Source organism: Somniosus microcephalus, chromosome 14, assembly GCF_052327205.1.
Source record: "Somniosus microcephalus isolate GS21.2 chromosome 14, FLI_Smic_1.0, whole genome shotgun sequence".
Taxonomy (NCBI): Eukaryota; Metazoa; Chordata; class Chondrichthyes; order Squaliformes; family Somniosidae; genus Somniosus; species Somniosus microcephalus.
In genome coordinates, this window is record NC_141000.1 from 91,752,610 (window position 1) to 91,771,072 (window position 18,463).

Genomic DNA, 18,463 nt, shown 5'->3' on the forward strand with positions numbered 1-18,463 from the left:
AGAAAATTAAAAAAAACATTGCACTACTTAAATGAACAATAAAGAACTCTGAAAAACTATTTTAAACAATAATTTTAAAATTTGAAAAAAACATTTATATAAAAAATCGGGGCTAAAACTAAACTTACCTTACTGTAAATTCTTTAAAAATAACAAACCTGTGGAAAAAAAAATTCTCAATTGTACTGAAAGCCCACTTACCTGAAAAATGAAGTACTTATGTGTGGTTTTTCAATGCGTAAAGACCGGAGGCCTTTACACACGCACAACTCTGAAAAAAAAAAGGAATTTCACTGCGCACGCGCTGCCTGTGCAGTCGTGCGCGTTTTGCCTCTTAACCCCTTGGGTCAGAGGACAGGAAATGCCGGTTTTCAGCGCATGCGCTGTGCATGCTGAAAACCGGTAATTCCTCCGGGCACACGCGTGAGTACCCCGTCCGTACTCATGCGTTGTGCCCGGAATTACTGGGCCAATATGTTCAAGTTTTCCACAAACTAGATTATGGGGGCATAGGGTCAAACTTAAAAGATTGGGTAGTTTAGATGTCACTGTTTTACACAAAGGGTGCATTAGGATCATAAATCTGTCTGGCCGATACTTTCAGCTTCTTAAATCTGCATGAAAAAAGCACAATAAAGAATTCTAAGCACTAAGTAAACCCGGGAACCTTCATGCCATCAGAGTTCGCATAGAGTTTTACATCCTACTTGTACAGCAACGAGGAAGCAAATTAAAAACAGGAACCAGCCTGTTAACGTCAAGCTGCGACTATCTGTTGTTATATTTTTTACCTTTTTAAACAGTAACTACCTTTACTGTTTTTTTAATCTTTTGTAAAGGTAGTTACTGTTTAAAAAGGTAAAAAATATAACAACAGATTAAAAAAATACACACCCATAAAAGGACAAGATTTCACTCCAAGTTATTTAGCCTTGCTCTTTCATTCAAAGCTGAAAACTTCAGTCGGATTTGTTTTATAAAGTTACTCACATCTCTAATTATTAACTTTGTACAAACATTCATGTCAATATATTTTGCAATGTTCACCAACTTACAGTTATATTCTTAATAATCCCATGGTTAATATTCAGCTGCTCCTTTTCCACCAGCACCAGAAATGTCCCAAAAATGTCTGCTCGCAAACACCATGCTGCGTTTACATTTAATTTTACTTTTGGAAGTAATTGTAACTCTTCCTTTCTTTTAGCTGAAATTTTCTGCTATTTCTTAAGAAGTCTTGTTTCTTTCTCTTCTTGCAGGCCTTTAAACCTCAGCTAACATGTGTCCCCAAATGGTTGATTTAAAGTATTTGTTTCTGTTATGTATTGTGTGTTCTCCTCCCACCTGTGGTGGCGCTGTCACAGCAGATAAATGGTTGGGTTAAGTGTTCGGAACTTTCCAGAACTTCTTTTCCTTCCTGAATAAAGCACTTCATGTTTGAATCTCTAAGTTCTGAGTCCTAAATTGTGTCTCGGTAGAAAGGTACCGACACAACAGTTTCCTATATCTAGGTCTTATGGGACAAATACCTAGATTCTTGGTTTTTACATTCAGTTAACTGTCACACTGCCACATATGCACCAACTAGACAGGAAGACAGCCCACGCAATGTACTGCTATCAGTTTCCCCACAGTTCCAATTACGGTGGCCTCTTTGGCTGTTCAGTTGTGTACTGATACGTGAGCAAAACAAGTAAAGGAACTGGTTAACGTAACTTGTGGAGTTAATGGTAAAAGTATAAGCATCTGAATTACCTACAAAATCAAAAGAATAACAACACCGAGAAAACTAAACTGTTAACTGAGCAATCCTGCACATACAGTCACAAACCACACTTTCCTTGCGGTGTGAACACAGAAACTTTGCACTCAAAGGGGGAAAATTTCAGTATCGCCCTGTTTGGGGCACGATTATCGGCCGTGCACAAAGTTTAGCGCCTGGCGCTAATTATCACCTCCAACTGCAAACTTGGCTTTTATCGCCCCTGGAGGTGATTGGAGCGCTAAATCAGGCGCTTCACACCTCTCTTAAGGTGCAAAGGCCGAGGAGCGAGGTGCTACCTCTGAGCGTGGGCGAAGCTCATGTGATGTCAGTCAACAATGGAACACAGACACACTGGCACTGGCCAGTTCTTAAAGGGGAGGGTTGATTTTGCTCTCCATCCACACCCTGCTCATTGCAGCCTTGAATCTCAGCCTGGAAAGACCAGTACACCAAATCTGCCGGAAAGAAAAATGGAGAGGCCCAGGGAAAGAGTTCAGAGTGCAGCCCCCACAGTCTCTTCTAAATCGATACAAGGAAGGGCAATTCAAAATGAACCTGCAAAGTGCTGCTCAGTACCCAAAACTCCTTCACACAGTGTTGAATCTCTCCAGAAGTCTCTCTCTCTCTCTCAGAATGCGTGGTACAAAAATGTCACCAACAAAAAAAGGCAGGAAGCGGTCGCCATCAAATAGCGCTCCCCCAGTCCCTTCCTGACTGCAAAACGCTCCCCTTAACCTGTCGTTGCTAGGGGCAGGCTGTAAGGCAGGGGGCGCCACTCAATATCTGGTCCGGGGCATTACCGGGGCGTTGCACACTCGACTGACATCACGATCTGCGGGTGCAGGAGATCGTGGCGGTAGTGTTTAGCGCTGCCGCAAAATGTCTAGTTAATTTCGCGAGCGGTGCAAACATCGCAGTGCACAGGCGCTAGTTGCTTTGCGCCCCATTAGTGCCCTCTTAAGGCGCTAACGGGAGGCACAAACCAACTGAATTTTTCCCTCAAAATGTTTTATGCAGTACTGCCAACACAGACAGGAAATTTATAGGGCTCGATTTTAATAGCCCTGAGGAGGCAGGTTTGGAGGCGGGTCTGTTGGGAAAATCGGGAAAAATGGCTTCAGACACTGAACCCGCCTCCATCCCGCCCCCACCCGATTTTCCTTAGTGTCTGTTTAGCCGCTCCCAAACTGACCCATCTCCAACCAGTGGGACAGGTAGTTAAGGCAGTTCACAGTCTGTGAACTGCCTTGCTAATCCTATTTTGATAGTGGTTTCCCATTTTCCTGCTTCTGGCTCCTGTTTCCCAACAAGTCAGAAACAGGCCAGCTTCAAGGAGACGAGTTGCTGGAGGACATGATTTGTATGCAGTGGTGGAGCACTTTAAAAGCGCCCCTGAAACATGGCTGACATTCAAATGCAACAACTTTGCTGTTGTAGGTATGGGATAACATTTTGTACATCTACTGACCTTCTGACTGTTCAAGCTGACATCCATCTGCAGTGTGACATGAATGGAATAATTTCAGGCCACTTCGACTGTGCGCTTGCAAGGTTGTTACCTCAAATGAAATCTATAGCAAGGGGATGGGAAACATTTATGTCCTCTCATCCTGGTCCTCATAATCGGAGGAGCAGCAGCCACGTGGCCCACCACAGATCATCCTGGGAAGAGGAGTAGGAGGAGGACGAGGGGAGCCTTGCATGCCCTGTTGTGACCAATGCGGCATCCCTCCAGTTCACTGCTGCCCATCAACCAGGGTATGCACACTGCCAAGCCACCACCATAAGCTTACTCTTCAACCATAGGTGGCCACCATATGACTCTGTAATTGCAGGTGACACTTGTCCAATGTCATACTTCATCTCTGCTATATCCTCTTTTTTCCTATCACTTTTATCATCAGCATTACAAATGCAAGTTGCTCTGAGCCCTCAATGCGTTTTTGCCATTTCCCAGAACACATAGGCCACACAATCAACTGTTTGACATAATTTATCTTTAACACATGACCAAATATACCAGCAAGAGTCAGAAAAAAAAGAAACATCACCCAAGTGAGTCCCCTTGTGACTATAGGTGCTTAATCTTTCTCTTACGCATGCTTCTAGGTGGTGTTTCCCCTGTGGCTTCAGCAGATGTAGAGGCACTTTGCTGACTAGGATGCTGCGCCTGCTTAGACACCTTTGGTGGGTGTCCTCTGGGTTTGGGAGCATGGGAGGGCTCTTCAACAGTCTGCTCTTCCTGCAGCCGTGCAGGGGCTGAAATGGCCATCTTAGTTGTCTCTGCATAGTGGGTCTCTGACCGAGGGCTCCGCAGTGGCATGGTTGTGCAAGCGCCTTGAGAGGAGCTCACACTTCCTTCTGTCCTGCCAACAAGATCCCTCTCATGGGTCAGCCACACCTCAGTGCTGGCAAGTGGCAGGAGAGCACCTTGCTGCACTGCAGGGGGACCATGAGGACCCGTATCTGCACTGGCAGTCCTCATCAAAAGGACGTCCATGAAGCTCTGGTCTCTCTGCTCAATAGCTGCCCATCGCTCCTCCAGAGATGTCATTCTATTCTGAACAGTCACCATGTATTCCTGACTCTGGCGACTTATTCCCTCCATGGCCGTAGCCATCCTATCCACTGAGGTAGCCATCCTTTCCACGGAGGTTACCATCCTATCCATGGTGGTGCGTTCATGCGCCATTGCCTCCACCACGGCAGTGCTGATGTTAGAGATGGACTCCTCCATTCTCTCCACACTCGCACTAACCCTGGAGGCAAACCCTTCCAGAGACACCTGCACTTGTTCTTGTATTTCATGCACCGCTTTTTTTCTGGATGGCCCCAGAGGCACAGCGTCTGCATGCAGCTCAGCAGAGCTTGGAGATTGCTGTAACCTTTGCAGAGGACTCTCCACTGCTGTCGCTGTCTCCACCATCTGCTGATGCTCACTTGTGCACTGTGATAGACCAGGTGGCAACACTACTCTAACTCGCGATGGCCCCACCGAGGTGTGCATTGCTGCGCTGGTGCTGGGTGCGCTGAGTCCTGGTGGTGCTGGTCCCTCAGAGGCTTCAGGTTCCTCTGAGGAGATGTCCGGCTCTTTGGCCTGGATAGTGTTGAGAGGTGCGCTCTGTTGAATCCATGATTCTTAAAGTATGATGTTTTCCAATAACTAGACGGAGGCTGTAACTTAACAATCAACAGGTGTTTACTGGAGGAGGGTAGTCGAAAGACTGACAGTACAGAGGCATGCTCAAGGCTTATATACAGGTGTGGTCACTGCCGGTACTACAGTATACAGGAGCTGTAAAAGTAGTTCTCTCTTAAAGGTAAATACACTACAATTCCTCCCCTTTTAGATTAGCAGTACCCATAACATTCAAATAACAGTTAACACTTTAACATGCACGTTAAACTGAAATAGTCCATTTATAGATTCAGTCTTTGGGGCGGCTTCCTGATCCTCTCTGGATAGCGCCTTTCCTGAGGTTCTTGTTCTTGGTGCGGAGGCAATTCTGGCCCCCTTTCATCGGTTAGTTCATCAGTTTCCGCTGCTACTGTTTCTGAGGTAGATGCTACCGGTATGTCGGGTTCATCCCCAGGTACGCGAGACATGGGGTTGACTCGTTCCTGTGACGCTAGGATCTGGTCAACGTGGCATCTCACAATGTTCTCCCCGACATCCACTGTGTACATTAATGGCCCCTGCCATGTGCATATCGTTCCGGGTTGCCATTTCTCTGTTCGGTAGTCACGGGCCAAGACTGGTTGTCCTACATTGAAGCTCCTTGTCGGCTTCTCATTGATGTGCTGGAATTGCTTATCCTCAACATTTCTTCGCACATTTGGTCTGAGCAAATCCAGACGAGATCTCAACCTTCGGTTAAAGAACATCATGGCCGGTGTCTGGTTGGTAACTGCATGTGTCGCATTTCTGTAGACTAACAGGAAATTGTCCACCTTATGCTGTAGTGGAATTTCATCATCGCACATGGCCTTTATCGCCTTTTTAAAGGTTTGTACGAACCTCTCAGCCAATCCATTTGTGGCTGGATGATACGGGGCGGATGTGTAATGCCTTACCCCATTCCTTCTCATAAATTTCCGAAACTCTTCGGACACAAACTGTGGTCCATTATCAGAGCAAATCTGCTCTGGCAAGCCATTCCTGGCAAATATGGTCCGTAGGACTGCAATCGTTTTCTCTGTAGTGGTTGAGGACATTTTTATCAGGCCATTTCGAGTGCGCATCCACTGCTATTAGGAACATTGAGTCCATGAATGGACCAGCAAAATCAATATGCACCCATTGCCATGGAGAGGAGGGCCACTCCCATGGGTGTAGAGGGGCATGTGGTGGTGCATTTTGGACCTTCTGGCATCCTGAGCAGCTCTTTGTTAGGTCCTCGATTTGTTGATCGATCCCCGGCCACCACACATAAGCCCTAGCAAGGCTTTTCATTTTCACCCCTCCCAGATGACCTTCGTGAAGCTCATTGAGCACTCTCTCCCTTAACTTGGGTGGAATTACCACTCGGGATCCACGCATCACTGTCCCCTGGCATACTGACAGCTGTTCTCTTCTGGATGAGAATGCTGGCAACAGTGAGTCGCCATGTGTTGGCCATCCCCTCACCGTCAAATCATATACCCGAGACAGTGTCGGATCATTGCGGGTCTCCTCTATATCCGCGTTAGTTACTGGCAATCGTTCAATTATCGACGAATAAAATATTTCGATAGGGTCCACTGCTGGTGCTTCCTCCACAGTAGGCAGTGGCAGGCGTGATAGCCCATGAGCGTTTCCATGCTGTTTCGTGCCTTTATTCTCTATTTCATATTGGGTCGCCCCTAGAAAAAGGGACCATCTTTGTAGCCGTTGTGCAGTCATCACCGGAACGCCCTTCTTTGGATTAAAGATGGAGACAAGTGGTTGGTGGTCAGTCAGCAAGGTGAACTTCTGCCCATGCAGATAGTGGTTGAATTTTTTTACTCCCCATACTAGGCTGAGGGCCTCCCTGTCGATCTGGGCGTAGTTGCGCTCGGCTAAGGTTAGTGACCGAGACGCAAAGGCTACTGGCCTCTCCAACCCATCTGGGAATTTGTGCGACAGCACCGCTCCTATACCATAGGGTGATGCATCACATGCCAACCGAATTGGTAGTGCTGGGTTGAAATGGGCCAACACCTCTTTTGATGTGATCAATTCTTTGCACTTCTGGAAAGCTCATTTACATTCGTCATTCCACTTCCATGGTACCCCCGTTTGCAGTAGGGTGTTCAGTGGGTGTAATACTGTAGACAAATTTGGTAAGAACTTATGGTAGTAGTTCACCAGCCCGAGGAACGACCTCAGTTGTGACACATTTTCCGGTGCTGGAGCCTTGACTACTGCCTCAATCTTCTCAGGGGACTTATGTAACCCCTCTTCATCAATAACGTGGCCACAATACGAGATCTGCTTCTGGAAAAACTCGCACTTGTGGCGATTAGCTCGTAGCCCATATTCCTTTAATCTAGTGAGCACCTTCTCCAGGTTGGCGAGGTGATCACTGTCATTTTTGCCCGTGACCAGGATGTCGTCCAAATAACACTGGGTCCCTGGAATCCCTTGCAGGACTTGATCCATTGCCCTTTGCCAAATAGCCGGAGCCGATGCTACCCCGAACACCAGCCGGTTGTATTGGTAGAGACCTTTATGAGTGTTGATCGTGAGGTATTGTTTCGAGCTTCTTCTACCTCCATTTGCAAGTACGCCTGGGCCAGATCAATTTTGGTGAAGTGTTTACCTCCAGATAGCGAGGCAAAAATATCCTCAATCCGTGGAAGCGGATATTGTACCGTGTGAAGGACTGGGTTCACTATCACCTTAAAATCCCCACAGATGCGGACCTTCTTTGGTTCCCCAGGCGTATTACTCAACGACCTCTTCATTACAGGAACGATGGGTGTAGCCCACTCGCTCCAGTCTACTTTGGACAGTACTCCTGAACGTTCCAACCCTTCCAGCTCTGCTTCGACGGCTGGTCGGATCGCATAAGGCACCGGTCTGGCCTTACAAAACTTTGGGCTTGCATTTTCCTCTATTTTAATCATTGCTGTTATGCCTTTTAGTGTTCCGAGTCCCTCATGGAACACTTCTTGTGCGTCAGTTAGCATTTTTGACAGTCGTCCAGGTGTGATGTCGTCATCCTTTATGGCCTCAACCTTCAGTGCCTGTAAGGAATGCCAATCTAATTGTATCTTCCGGATCCATTCACGTCCTAGTAGTGGTGGTCCTCCATCTGGCAATACATATAGGTCCATTTTAGGTATTTCCTGGCCTTTGTATATCACTTTCACCCTTATTTTTCCTTTGGGGTAGACTTTTTTCCCCGTGTACATCTTCAAGACAATCTCTGTAGCTTTCAAGGGTATATGTGAAAATAGCCGCTTGTAGTCCCTTTGGTTTATGACTGTTAGGGCTGATCCTGTGTCCAATTCCATTTTCACTTGGACTGCGTCTATCTTGAGTGTGACCCAAATAGTCTGGTGATCCTCCATTTTGATTGCCTTATGTAGTTTCAGACAACCCAGCTCCTTGCTTCCGGAGTCTGTATCAGTTTTCTGTTCGTCTGAACTACTGTCCATCACCTTATGTACCTTTTTGTACTTCTCCTGTGGAGATTTCTTGCTGCTGGTTTTCTTCCCTGACCTGCAGACTCTTGCTATGTGTCCTGCTTTTCCACACTGTCTGCACACTTGGTCCTTGAACCAACAATCCTTCTGGTCATGTGTTGTTCTGCCGCAGCGATAACACTTCCCTGCTCCATATGACATTTCATTGGTGCCATATTCTTGCGGTCTCCGTTGTATCTCTGCAGCGCCCCGTGCGGCTGCTTCGTGTGATACTGCCATGCTGAAAGCCTTGTCCAGCGTAAGATCCTTTTCTGATAGAAGCCGTTTCTGGGTTCCTTCACTTTGAAGCCCACACACAAACTTGTCCCTTAATGTATCTGCTAGTCCCACTCCAAACTGGCAGTGTTTCGATAGCTTGCGCAGTTCCGTTAAGTACTCAGCATTACTTTCATCTTAATGCTGGTTCCTGTTATGTTCATTAATAACTAGACATTCTTATTATGAACACAGCTAGCTTCTAGCTAGTTATTTATTCAGTACACGTTCTCTAGGTACAGTATCTGTAGAGGCTTCCATGTGTGCTCCTGTGTGCAGGCTGCCATCATGACTGTTGCCTTCTGGGTAGCCTAGTGCCTCATGGGTAATGTAGTCTTAAACATACAGCTTTATACAGCTCTACACAGCTCCACCTAGTGTCCACTATAGAATGACATGCTATTGATCACTACATCACCCTTTCTTTGAGGTTTAACAAAATCAATATCAATCAACTTTCAAGAAAACAATAAAGATAATATCAGTAACACTTTTGTTCGTGCTCTATAAACATAAACATTTTCAAAACAGTCAACACATTTTCAAAGCTTTACATTGTACTCAAAGATTAAGTCTATCAGGCTCTTTTACTTCACGTGTGGATCTTCTCAACACGGGTAAGTCTGATGTGTCTTCATGAGATTGTTCTGGCGGTGAATGACAAGATGCAGTTGCGGCATTGTCATCAATCTGCTCTTGTATAAATTGAGGTCTCCTTGCGATCTTTGCTTGGAGAGGGTTTCAGTGTTTCCTTCACTCTTCATGCCATAACTCTCAATGTAATCAATGCACTCTCGAAAAACTGCTGGCGGCTGGATCCCATCATACAGCATAGTCCTCTCAGCAGCCTCGGCTAATGGAACACCAAAGATTGGCCTGAGGGAAGAAGGAGTATCCACCGGAACTGCTTCCTGCTCTGGTGCAGGCTTCTTCTTTTTCTTTTTCTCTTTCCACTGCTTAACAACATCTGCTGCGGTTATATCTTTGGACTTTTTCTCCTTGTGTTTTTTCTCTTTGTGCTTAAAGTCTTTTTCTTTCTTCTTGGAGAAACTAGGCTTTTTGAAGACATGGATACCCTTTGGCCTTTTCATCCTTGATGGGCTCTCTGCTTCATCACCTGAGTCATCTGGTCTGCTTATGGCACAGTTTATACAGTAGACTCTCTTGACCAGTTCTAAGTCTTCACAAGCTTTGTCACCTAGTATCAAATCAAGTCTTTCAGCCACAACAGAAAACATGAGATGATGCACTTTGTCTTTGACTGTCACTTTAAGTCTGCATACACCTAAGCTATCTATTTTCTGTCCATTATAGTTCTTCAGTAGTACTGACTTTTTCTGTATTTTGGGCTTTTCTTTCATATTGTTAATGTCACTCATACTGATTAAGTTTGCTTTTGCCCCAGTGTCTAGTTTCAAGGTAACTAATGCTCCATTTATCTGCAGTGGGATCATCCATTTGTCCTCTTTTACTGCATTAACTTTATGTTCAGCATTGTCTATTTCTGAGGGCTGCACATTTTCTGTATCTTTTTTGATATCGTCACATGACACCATTCCTACAAAAAATGCCTCACTTAAATCAGTGTCCTCAATCACATTAACTCGTTGCCCTTTCGTTGTTTTTACTTTTGAAAAGCATTGTTTGGCAAAGTGATTCTTTCCATTACACTTTGTGCACATTTTTTCAAACGCTGGGCATTGTCTTAACTGGTGTTTGTAACCACAGTGTTTACAATTAAAAATTTCATCCTCCGATTGCTTTTCATTTCTGTTCTGCCCACGTTTCTTCCCCTTGTAGGACACAGCACCGACAGCAGCACTTACTACAATCGCATCATTATTGATTTCACTGAAAGTCTTCGCATGCTTTTGAGCTAGCTCGCTGGCTTTGCATATTGTCACAGCATTTTCCAATGTTAGTTCGGTTTCTCTCAACAGACGTTCCCTGTCTTTTTTATCATGAATACCAAACACAATCTGGTCACGAATCATGGATGCTTTGAGCTCAGAGAAATTACATGTCTGTGCTTTCAGTTTCAGATCAGTTATAAAGCTATCAAAAGTCTCATTTTGTTGCTGTGTCCGAGAATGGAAGATGTATCTTTCATACGTCTCATTCTTTTTGGGAGAACAATGTGCATCAAATTTCTGTAGCACATCGTCTAATTTGTCTCTGTTCTCCGCTGGATTAAATACAAATGTATTAAATACCTCTATCGCCTGTGGGCCTGCAACCGTAAGCAGCAACGCTATCTTCCTTGCGTCTGGCTTCGTACCGAATCCGATGGCTGCAATGTAGAGTTCGAATTGTTGTTTAAAAATCCGCCAATTGTAGTCGACATTTCCCTCGAGATTCAAACCTCCATGTCGCTTTTCGCAATTTTCAGCAGATCTTCACCACCCTGGTACCATGTTATGTTCATTAATAACTAGACATTCTTATTATGAACACAGCTAGCTTCTAGCTAGTTATTTATTCAGTACATGTTCTCTAGGTACAGTATCTGTAGAGGCTTCCATGTGTGCTCCTGTGTGCAGGCTGCCATCATGACTGTTGCCTCTGGGTAGCCTAGTGCCTCATGGGTAATGTAGTCTTAAACATACAGCTATATACAGCTCTACACAGCTCCACCTAGTGTCCACTATAGAATGGCATGCTATTGATCACTACAGTTCCTTTTGTGGAACTTAAACCTTTCTGCTATCAGCAGCGGTGTGGGGTTTAAGTGGTCCTGTAGGATTTCCACTATGCTTTCGAAATTCTTATCCACTGGCTTCTCTGGGGTTATTAGGTTTCGCAGTAAGCCATAAGTTTTTGCACCCATGGAATTTAACAAAACCAATGCTTTCCTAGCATCTGGCACTTCATTCGCCCTGCAGTACACCTCAATGTGTTCCACATATGTCGCCCAATCTTCGACTTCATTGTCGAACGCAGTGATACTGCCACTCTTCGGCATCCCTGGGTGTGATTAAACTGTCTAAAATGGCGTCTCCCGCGCTCTCCCTTCTTCTCCGCTGGCACAAAATGGCGTCTCCCGCGCTTTCCTTTCTTCCCACGCTCGCCCTTCTTCTCCGCTGCGGCTTCTAAAATGGCGTCTCCCGCGCTCTCCCTTCTTCTCCGCTGCGGCTTCTAAAATGGCGTCTCCCGCGCTCTCCCTTCTTCTCCGCGGCTCAATGGCGTCTCCTGCGCTTCCTTTCTTTCCCCCGCGGACGCTGTTCAGCCCTTGAGCCCTGGCTGTGCTCTGCGCGTTCTCCTGTGCGCCTCTCCCGTTTCCGCCGCTCGGTCCTGAACCCGGTTGCTGCTTTACCCTCTCTCTCTCTTTTTTGTTTTTTCCTCGACGCTGCTCGGTTTTCAACCCCCGGCTGCGCCCTGTGCGCTTCACCCTCTCTCTTACCCCATCGACGCTGCTCGGCTTTTTCTGTGCTGTCGGTCGGCTCCAGCTGCCGCTGTCCGGGAAGGGTCTGCGCTGTACCTGTTGCCAGTCTGTTGCTGGATCATCGTGGCTGGGGAACCAAGCCCGGCTCTCAACAGCCTCCCCTGCGATGTTCACTCTCTGCCGGATGACTGGGCGGTTGCTCGTGGTCGACGCCCGTGCTTCTGGCCTCGACTTTCTTCCACCGCCCTCCCGGAGCGAATCCTTGAAGGGAAATGCAGAGTTGCAGGTAGATTCGAATCGACCTCGTCGCCACTGTTGAATCCGTGCTTCTTAAAGTATGATGTTTTCCAATAACTAGATGGAGGCTGTAACTTAACAATCAACAGGTGTTTACTGGAGGAGGGTAGTTTAAAGACTGACAGTACAGAGGCATGCTCAAGGCTTATATACAGGTGTGGTCACTGCCGGTACTACGGTATACAGGAGCTGTAAAAGTAGTTCTCTCTTAAAGGTACATACACTACACGCTCGATGGCCCTGTGTGAGAGTAAAGGCTTGATTTAGACATCTGATATTGATGTAGCAGACACATCCTTTTGAGCCGATGATACAATGCGATTCTCTATGAACATCATATGCCATTGCTTTCTGAGAGGGATGAAACTCTATTATGCCACCAGCTTCCTCTAGTGTGCCCGTCTCTCCATTGCCCACTTCAAGGTCCTCGCCACCTCCAACAATCTCATTTGCAGCCTCCTCAGCACTGGTCAATGTTGCAAAGGTAGGTGTTCCTCCTCCAGTCATTGCTCTCTCCCTCTTATTGTGGGCTATCTTTTCCTGCAAGGAGGGACACAAGCGGTGTTTCAGCCACAGTGATGGAGTGAGTGTGATTAATCTCTACCATAGAAGCTTTGAGGGAGACGAAGATGGGGTAAGGTGCCAAGAGGAAGGTAGCTCCCTGTGCGTTGTTAGTTGTTGTCACTGCATGACAGTGAGAGTGAGTCTAAGGGGTGCATAGGCAGGATGCTGAAGTGATTCAGTGCAGAGACAGAGATGGATAGGAAAGGGTGCAAGGGAGTTAAGGGTAAGGTGGGATGTGAAGGAAGAAGCTTACAACGCAGAGTACTGGTGATGAGAAGAGAAGGGAAGCAGAGTGAAAGCAAGTGAGATGGGATACTCACTTTTGATGTTCTCACAAGATCATTAAACCTTTTGCGGCACTGGCTCCATAACCGTGCATAAATGAACCTTGCACTCACCTCCTGAGCAATGCACATCCAGGCTGCCTTGGTCTGCTGAGGAGGCTTCCTCCGGCCATCAGGAGGGAAGAGAATCTCCCTGCGCCCTCTGACAGCATCGACAAGAACTTGGAGGGAGTCATCATTAAAACGAGGAGCTGCCTTGCCTCTGGAAGTAATCATAGCTTTGAAAACAAGTGTAGGAAACCACAATGGAAATGCTCAGGCTGGAAGGCAGCTTTAAAAGCAGCTGCTATTATGATGTCATCAGAGGCGGCCAGCCGACCTGATCCCACTCATTTGACCGGCCAGCGCACATCCTTGAAATGAACTCTGCAGCTGTTCCCGCCAGAAGCGGCTCCTGAACTCACCCACCACGTAACCCGACTCCAACCCGCCTCGGGAATTAAAATAGTGTCTACGTAAAATTGGGAATGCTTCCAGGCCAAAGCTAGCCACAGGAAGAGGGTGAGCAGCTGGTCAGTTATATTGAAACACCAGTGCTGAAAGTCGGTAGGAGAGGGGAGGGAACATTCGGTGTATGTGATGAAATGCACATTTTTACACTACTGTCCAAAGACAAAATTGCCCCCAACATGTTTAGGTTTAAGTTGCTAATATCCTGGAAAAGTGTGAATGTTTAAAAAGAAAGATTTCCATTTATACCACACTTTTTATGACCTCAGGACGTCCAAAGCGCTTTACAACCAAAGAAGTACTTTTGAAGTGTAGTCACTGTTGTAATGTAGGAAACGCAGCAGCCAATTAGCACACAGCAAGTTTCCACAAACAGCAATTTGATAATGGCCAGATAATCTTTTTTTTAGTGACGTTGGTTGAGGGATAAATATTGCCCAGGACATTGGGGAGAACTCCTCTGTTCTTCTTCAAATAATGCCAAGGGATCTTATACATCCACCGGAGAGGGGGGACGGGACCTCAGTTTAACATCTCATCCTAAAAATGGCACCTCCGACAGTGCAACACTCCCTCAGTACTGCACTGGATTGTCAGCCTAGGTTTCGTGCTCAAGTCTCTGGAGTGGGGCTTGAACCCACAACCTTCTGACTCAATCGTGGAAGGTTATCTTATCTTTTTGAAGTCATCAACATTCCAGCTGAAATGTCCCACATTCCAGTTAGAATAAAGTATATATGGTGCAATATTGCCACCTACTGGTGCAGCATATAGGACACAAGGATCACATGACAATAAAAACAGTAAGGCCTCGAAATTGGATTAGGCCTGAAAAACGGGCGGTTTCATGGGCCCACATCAATTGCCTGTGCCCGTTGAAAGTGGTCCAGGCAGCACGCAAAATTCGTGCTGCCAGCTCATTATAATGATTGCAGTGCTGATCTCAGTGCTAAATGTGCTTCTGATTGGCTTGGCGCTCAACGGTGGAGGGTGGAGGGGAGCGGGTATAGCCTAATGGCCAATAGTGTTTGGCATAGGCTCTCTCCACTACTTACAGGGGAGGTACTTTGATGCAGCAGCACCTCATTGTCATTGCAGACTGAAGCCATGGCACAGCAACAACAACCCAGAGAGAGAGAGCCAGAAGGTTTTTGGATGTTGCACTCGAGGCTTTGGTAGTGGCTGTTGAGAGAAGGTGGGGTGTCCTGTTCCCGCAGGGTGGCTACCAGTAGAAGGCTCTGACAGGAGATAACTACCTACATCAGTGTCGTGCCAAGGACCTGGATACAGTGCCGAAAGAAGTTTAACGACCTCACACAGTAGGTCAAGGTGAGTTAAGGCTTCAGCAAATGCCAGATCCCACCATCTGCACCACTAGTCTCACATACTTCTCAATGCACCACACCCCCATCACTCACCTACCAAGAATCTTTATCACCACTCATACCTCACAATCATGACTTCACTTCACCCACACAACCTTACCACTGCTGCAACACTCACACCCACATCTCACACCTTGCACATACTGATAGCTATTCAACTATGACAGTCACATCACCCAAAAACATTGCACTTCACTCACTGACACACTTCCCTTTCTCTTGCAGGCCAAGGTGGCTCACAACCGCTGGGGACAACGGCAGACAGGAGGCAGACAAGCCGCTGTTCAGACCTTGAGCCAACTGGACGAGTCCGTACTCGACATCATTGGAGGGGAAATCACCGAGGCCATGGCAATGGGCGAAGTTGAAGCTTGTCATTGCTAATCCTTCTTTTCACATCCCACAATCTCTTCTCACTTACAAGCTGCTGATGCTGTATGCATGGATATCTTGCTCTCCGCCCCCCCCAGCCATAACCCGGCTCATATGCCTTTCTGCTTTCAGATGACCCAGAACTGCCACCAGCACAGCCTGACCCTGCAGTAATGGAGGAGAGTGGAGATGAAGAAGAAGACAACTTCACTGCATCTGACACTCACCTACTCCAGTTCAGAAACTGGCACTGTGCGGAATTTAGAGGGAAGTATAGATGCGGGATCTGCACATGGTGAGGCACTGGGCACGAGTGGGCTGCAGCAAGGCCGGGGAAAAGGGTAGCTCATGGGCCAGCTCCCCGGAGGGCGAGTTTGCGCATGAGTTCTGCTGCACATGACTCAGATGATGATCTCGATGGGGCGGCCTTCAGAAGAAGGGTGATGGCCAAATGCTAGCTGCAATAGCAAGCCTGACAGAGAGCCTCTTGGCAATGTCAAGGAGCATGGAGGAGTCCGGCTCCAACATTGGATGGGGCTTTATGCAGAGCTTGGAGCCCATGATTTCCGGTCTGGAAATGAGGGACAACTCCAGGAGAGTGGACCCAGCCATGATGATGTGTGTGATGGGCAATGACACGGCTCCCATTGCACCACAGGCGGAAGCGAACAAACATCTCAGTGCTGCACTAGAAGCGCAGTCTACTCTCCTGCAGGTTCAGCTTGCTGCCATGCAAGCTCAGAATGCTGCCATTGTGGCTGGGTTTACCATTGTCAAAAGGGGCTTGCAGGGTGTCACAGCAGGCCAGCAATCTGTGCTTCAACAGATTGCTAGGAATGCTGAGGCGCTGCCCCAGGGGAATGAGAGTGGGCCTGCGGAGCAGGAAGCTGCTGTCCTCTCTCAGGATGACAGTCTTCCTACTCCCACCACTGCCACTCTGCCATTGCCCTTTCTGCTGCCTGTCAACCAGCCAGCCCTGACTGCTGCTACCCTTGCTGAGGTGGTGCAGTCTACAGCTGGGCCTTCTAGGTCCACAGTTGGTCGAGGTCGTCCTGCAAGGCCATCTGTAGTCTCCCTCACGGAAACTCAGCAGTCATGCTGCAGCTGCTGGGGGAGCACTGTGTAGGAGCACTAGAGTAGGAAAAGCAACACGACCGACAGGCACAAGGGTGATTAGTTCATAATGTAATGTAAATTGAATACTGATAAATTTATTAATTTTGTTTGTAATGTTTGTAATTTGGTGGCTCTCATTTCAGCTTTGTGCCCAGGAGGACCCTATGATGTTCCATTACAAAGGGATGGTATGATGGGGATGTGGTGACCAATGATGATCTGGGGTTCCATTCACTCGAATTGGAGTCTGATGACAGCCCGTCCAGAACGGGGATTTGCTGCCTGCGTCCTCCCTTCCTGCTCATCCTCTTCCTCTTTCTCCTCCTCCTCCTCATCCTCTTCCTCGTCCTCCTCCTGAGGTGGTCCCACAATCTCTGGTGGCAAGGACTGCGCCCTCATGATGCCAAGTTGTGAAGCATGCTGCCGACCACTATGAAGTGCTACACCCGTTCCGGCGAGTACTGGAGGGCTCCTCCCGAGTGGTCAAGGCAGTGGAACCGTTGCTTCAGCAGCTCGATGGTCTACTCGATGATGTTCCTGGTCGCAGCATGGCTATCATTACATGAGAGCTGGGCACGAATGGTGGGGTTGCGGAGGGGAGTCATCAGCCAGGTTCAGAGCGGATAGCCGTTGTCTCCGAGCAGCCACCCTTGGGTTTAGCATGGTAGCTGGAAGATTGCTGGCACACTGAACTGACGCAGGATGAAGGCATTATGACTGCTGCCAGGATAGCGGACATTGACCATCAGGATGCGCTGGGTGTGGTCGCACACCAACTGCACACTAAGTGAGTGGTAGCCTTTGTGGTTACGGAACATCTCAGCATTGGTATATGGCACTCGCAATGCCACGTGTGTGCAGTCGATGGTGCCCTGCACCATGGGGAAGCCAGCTACCCTGGCAAAGCCACATGTGTGCTCCTCCTGCTTCTCTCTGTTCAGAGAGAAGACAACGAAATCCCTTCTCCTGGTGTAGAGAGCCTCTGCAACCTCCCGAATGCAGCGATGGATGGCGAACTGCGAGATGTTTGCTATGTCTCCTGCTGCAGACTGGAAGGATCCGCTGGTGAAGTAATTGAGGACCATGGTGACTTTGAGGGCTACTGGGAGAGCCATGGTTGCCCTGCTCTGAGCCTACAGGTCTGGTTGCAGGAGGTAGCAGAGGTCTGTGACCACCTCCTTGGTGAAGCGGAGCCTCCTAATAAACTGCTCCTCACTTAAATGCAGAAAGTAACACAGAGCCAGTCATAGGGCTGGATTTTAATTCTGGGGCGGGCTGGGGTCGTGTAATCCGCATTTCGTGTTATCCACCCGAATCTAAATCGATGTGGGAGATTGATGCGATTTTAACTTAATTGGCCAATTGAGTTCCAACGTGTGGGAACCCATGGCAAATGGATTTTTCCAATCTGAAAGTCACCTCCGATGATTGCTGCTGCATTTAAGGTCTGCAACAATCCTTGCTTCTTCTGCAGACTGCCAACCTTTTGGCCGTTCATGCTACAGGGACCTGGAGGCAGAATGACTAGCGAGAAACCTAGGTTTGCTCCCAGGTTTGATGACGTTGCCTTGCAGGTTTTTGTTGAGGGAGCAAGAGCTCATAAAGAGGTGCTCTTCCCTTCTTCAGGGAGGAAGAAGCCTCCCCAGCAGACCAAGGCTGTGTGGATCCAGGTGGCAGAGGAGGTCAACTCATTATCAGTAACCCGCAGAACCTGGATTCAGTGCAGGAAGAGATTTCATGACCTTCTGCGCACTGGAAAAGTGAGTATGACTTTCCCATCGCCCTCAATCTGATCCCCATTGCCTTTTCTCACCAGCACTCAGCGCAGCAGGTGGCGTATTCAGAAGAATGGTCTTCCTCAGGG

The 18,463-nt window shown here is 47.5% G+C and overlaps 1 protein-coding gene across 1 annotated transcript in view; it reads right to left on the reverse strand.

Moving 5' to 3' along the window:
* LOC147107695 (NXPE family member 3-like) overlaps positions 1-13,652 on the reverse strand; it is a 58,440-nt gene extending 44,788 nt beyond the window's left edge. The window contains exon 1 of the mRNA XM_086006920.1: positions 13,331-13,652. Within this exon, the coding sequence (XP_085863046.1) occupies positions 13,331-13,492 (162 nt within the window). The 5' untranslated portion in view covers positions 13,493-13,652. The remainder of the gene's footprint in view (positions 1-13,330) is intronic.
* Positions 13,653-18,463: the final 4,811 nt, after the last annotated feature.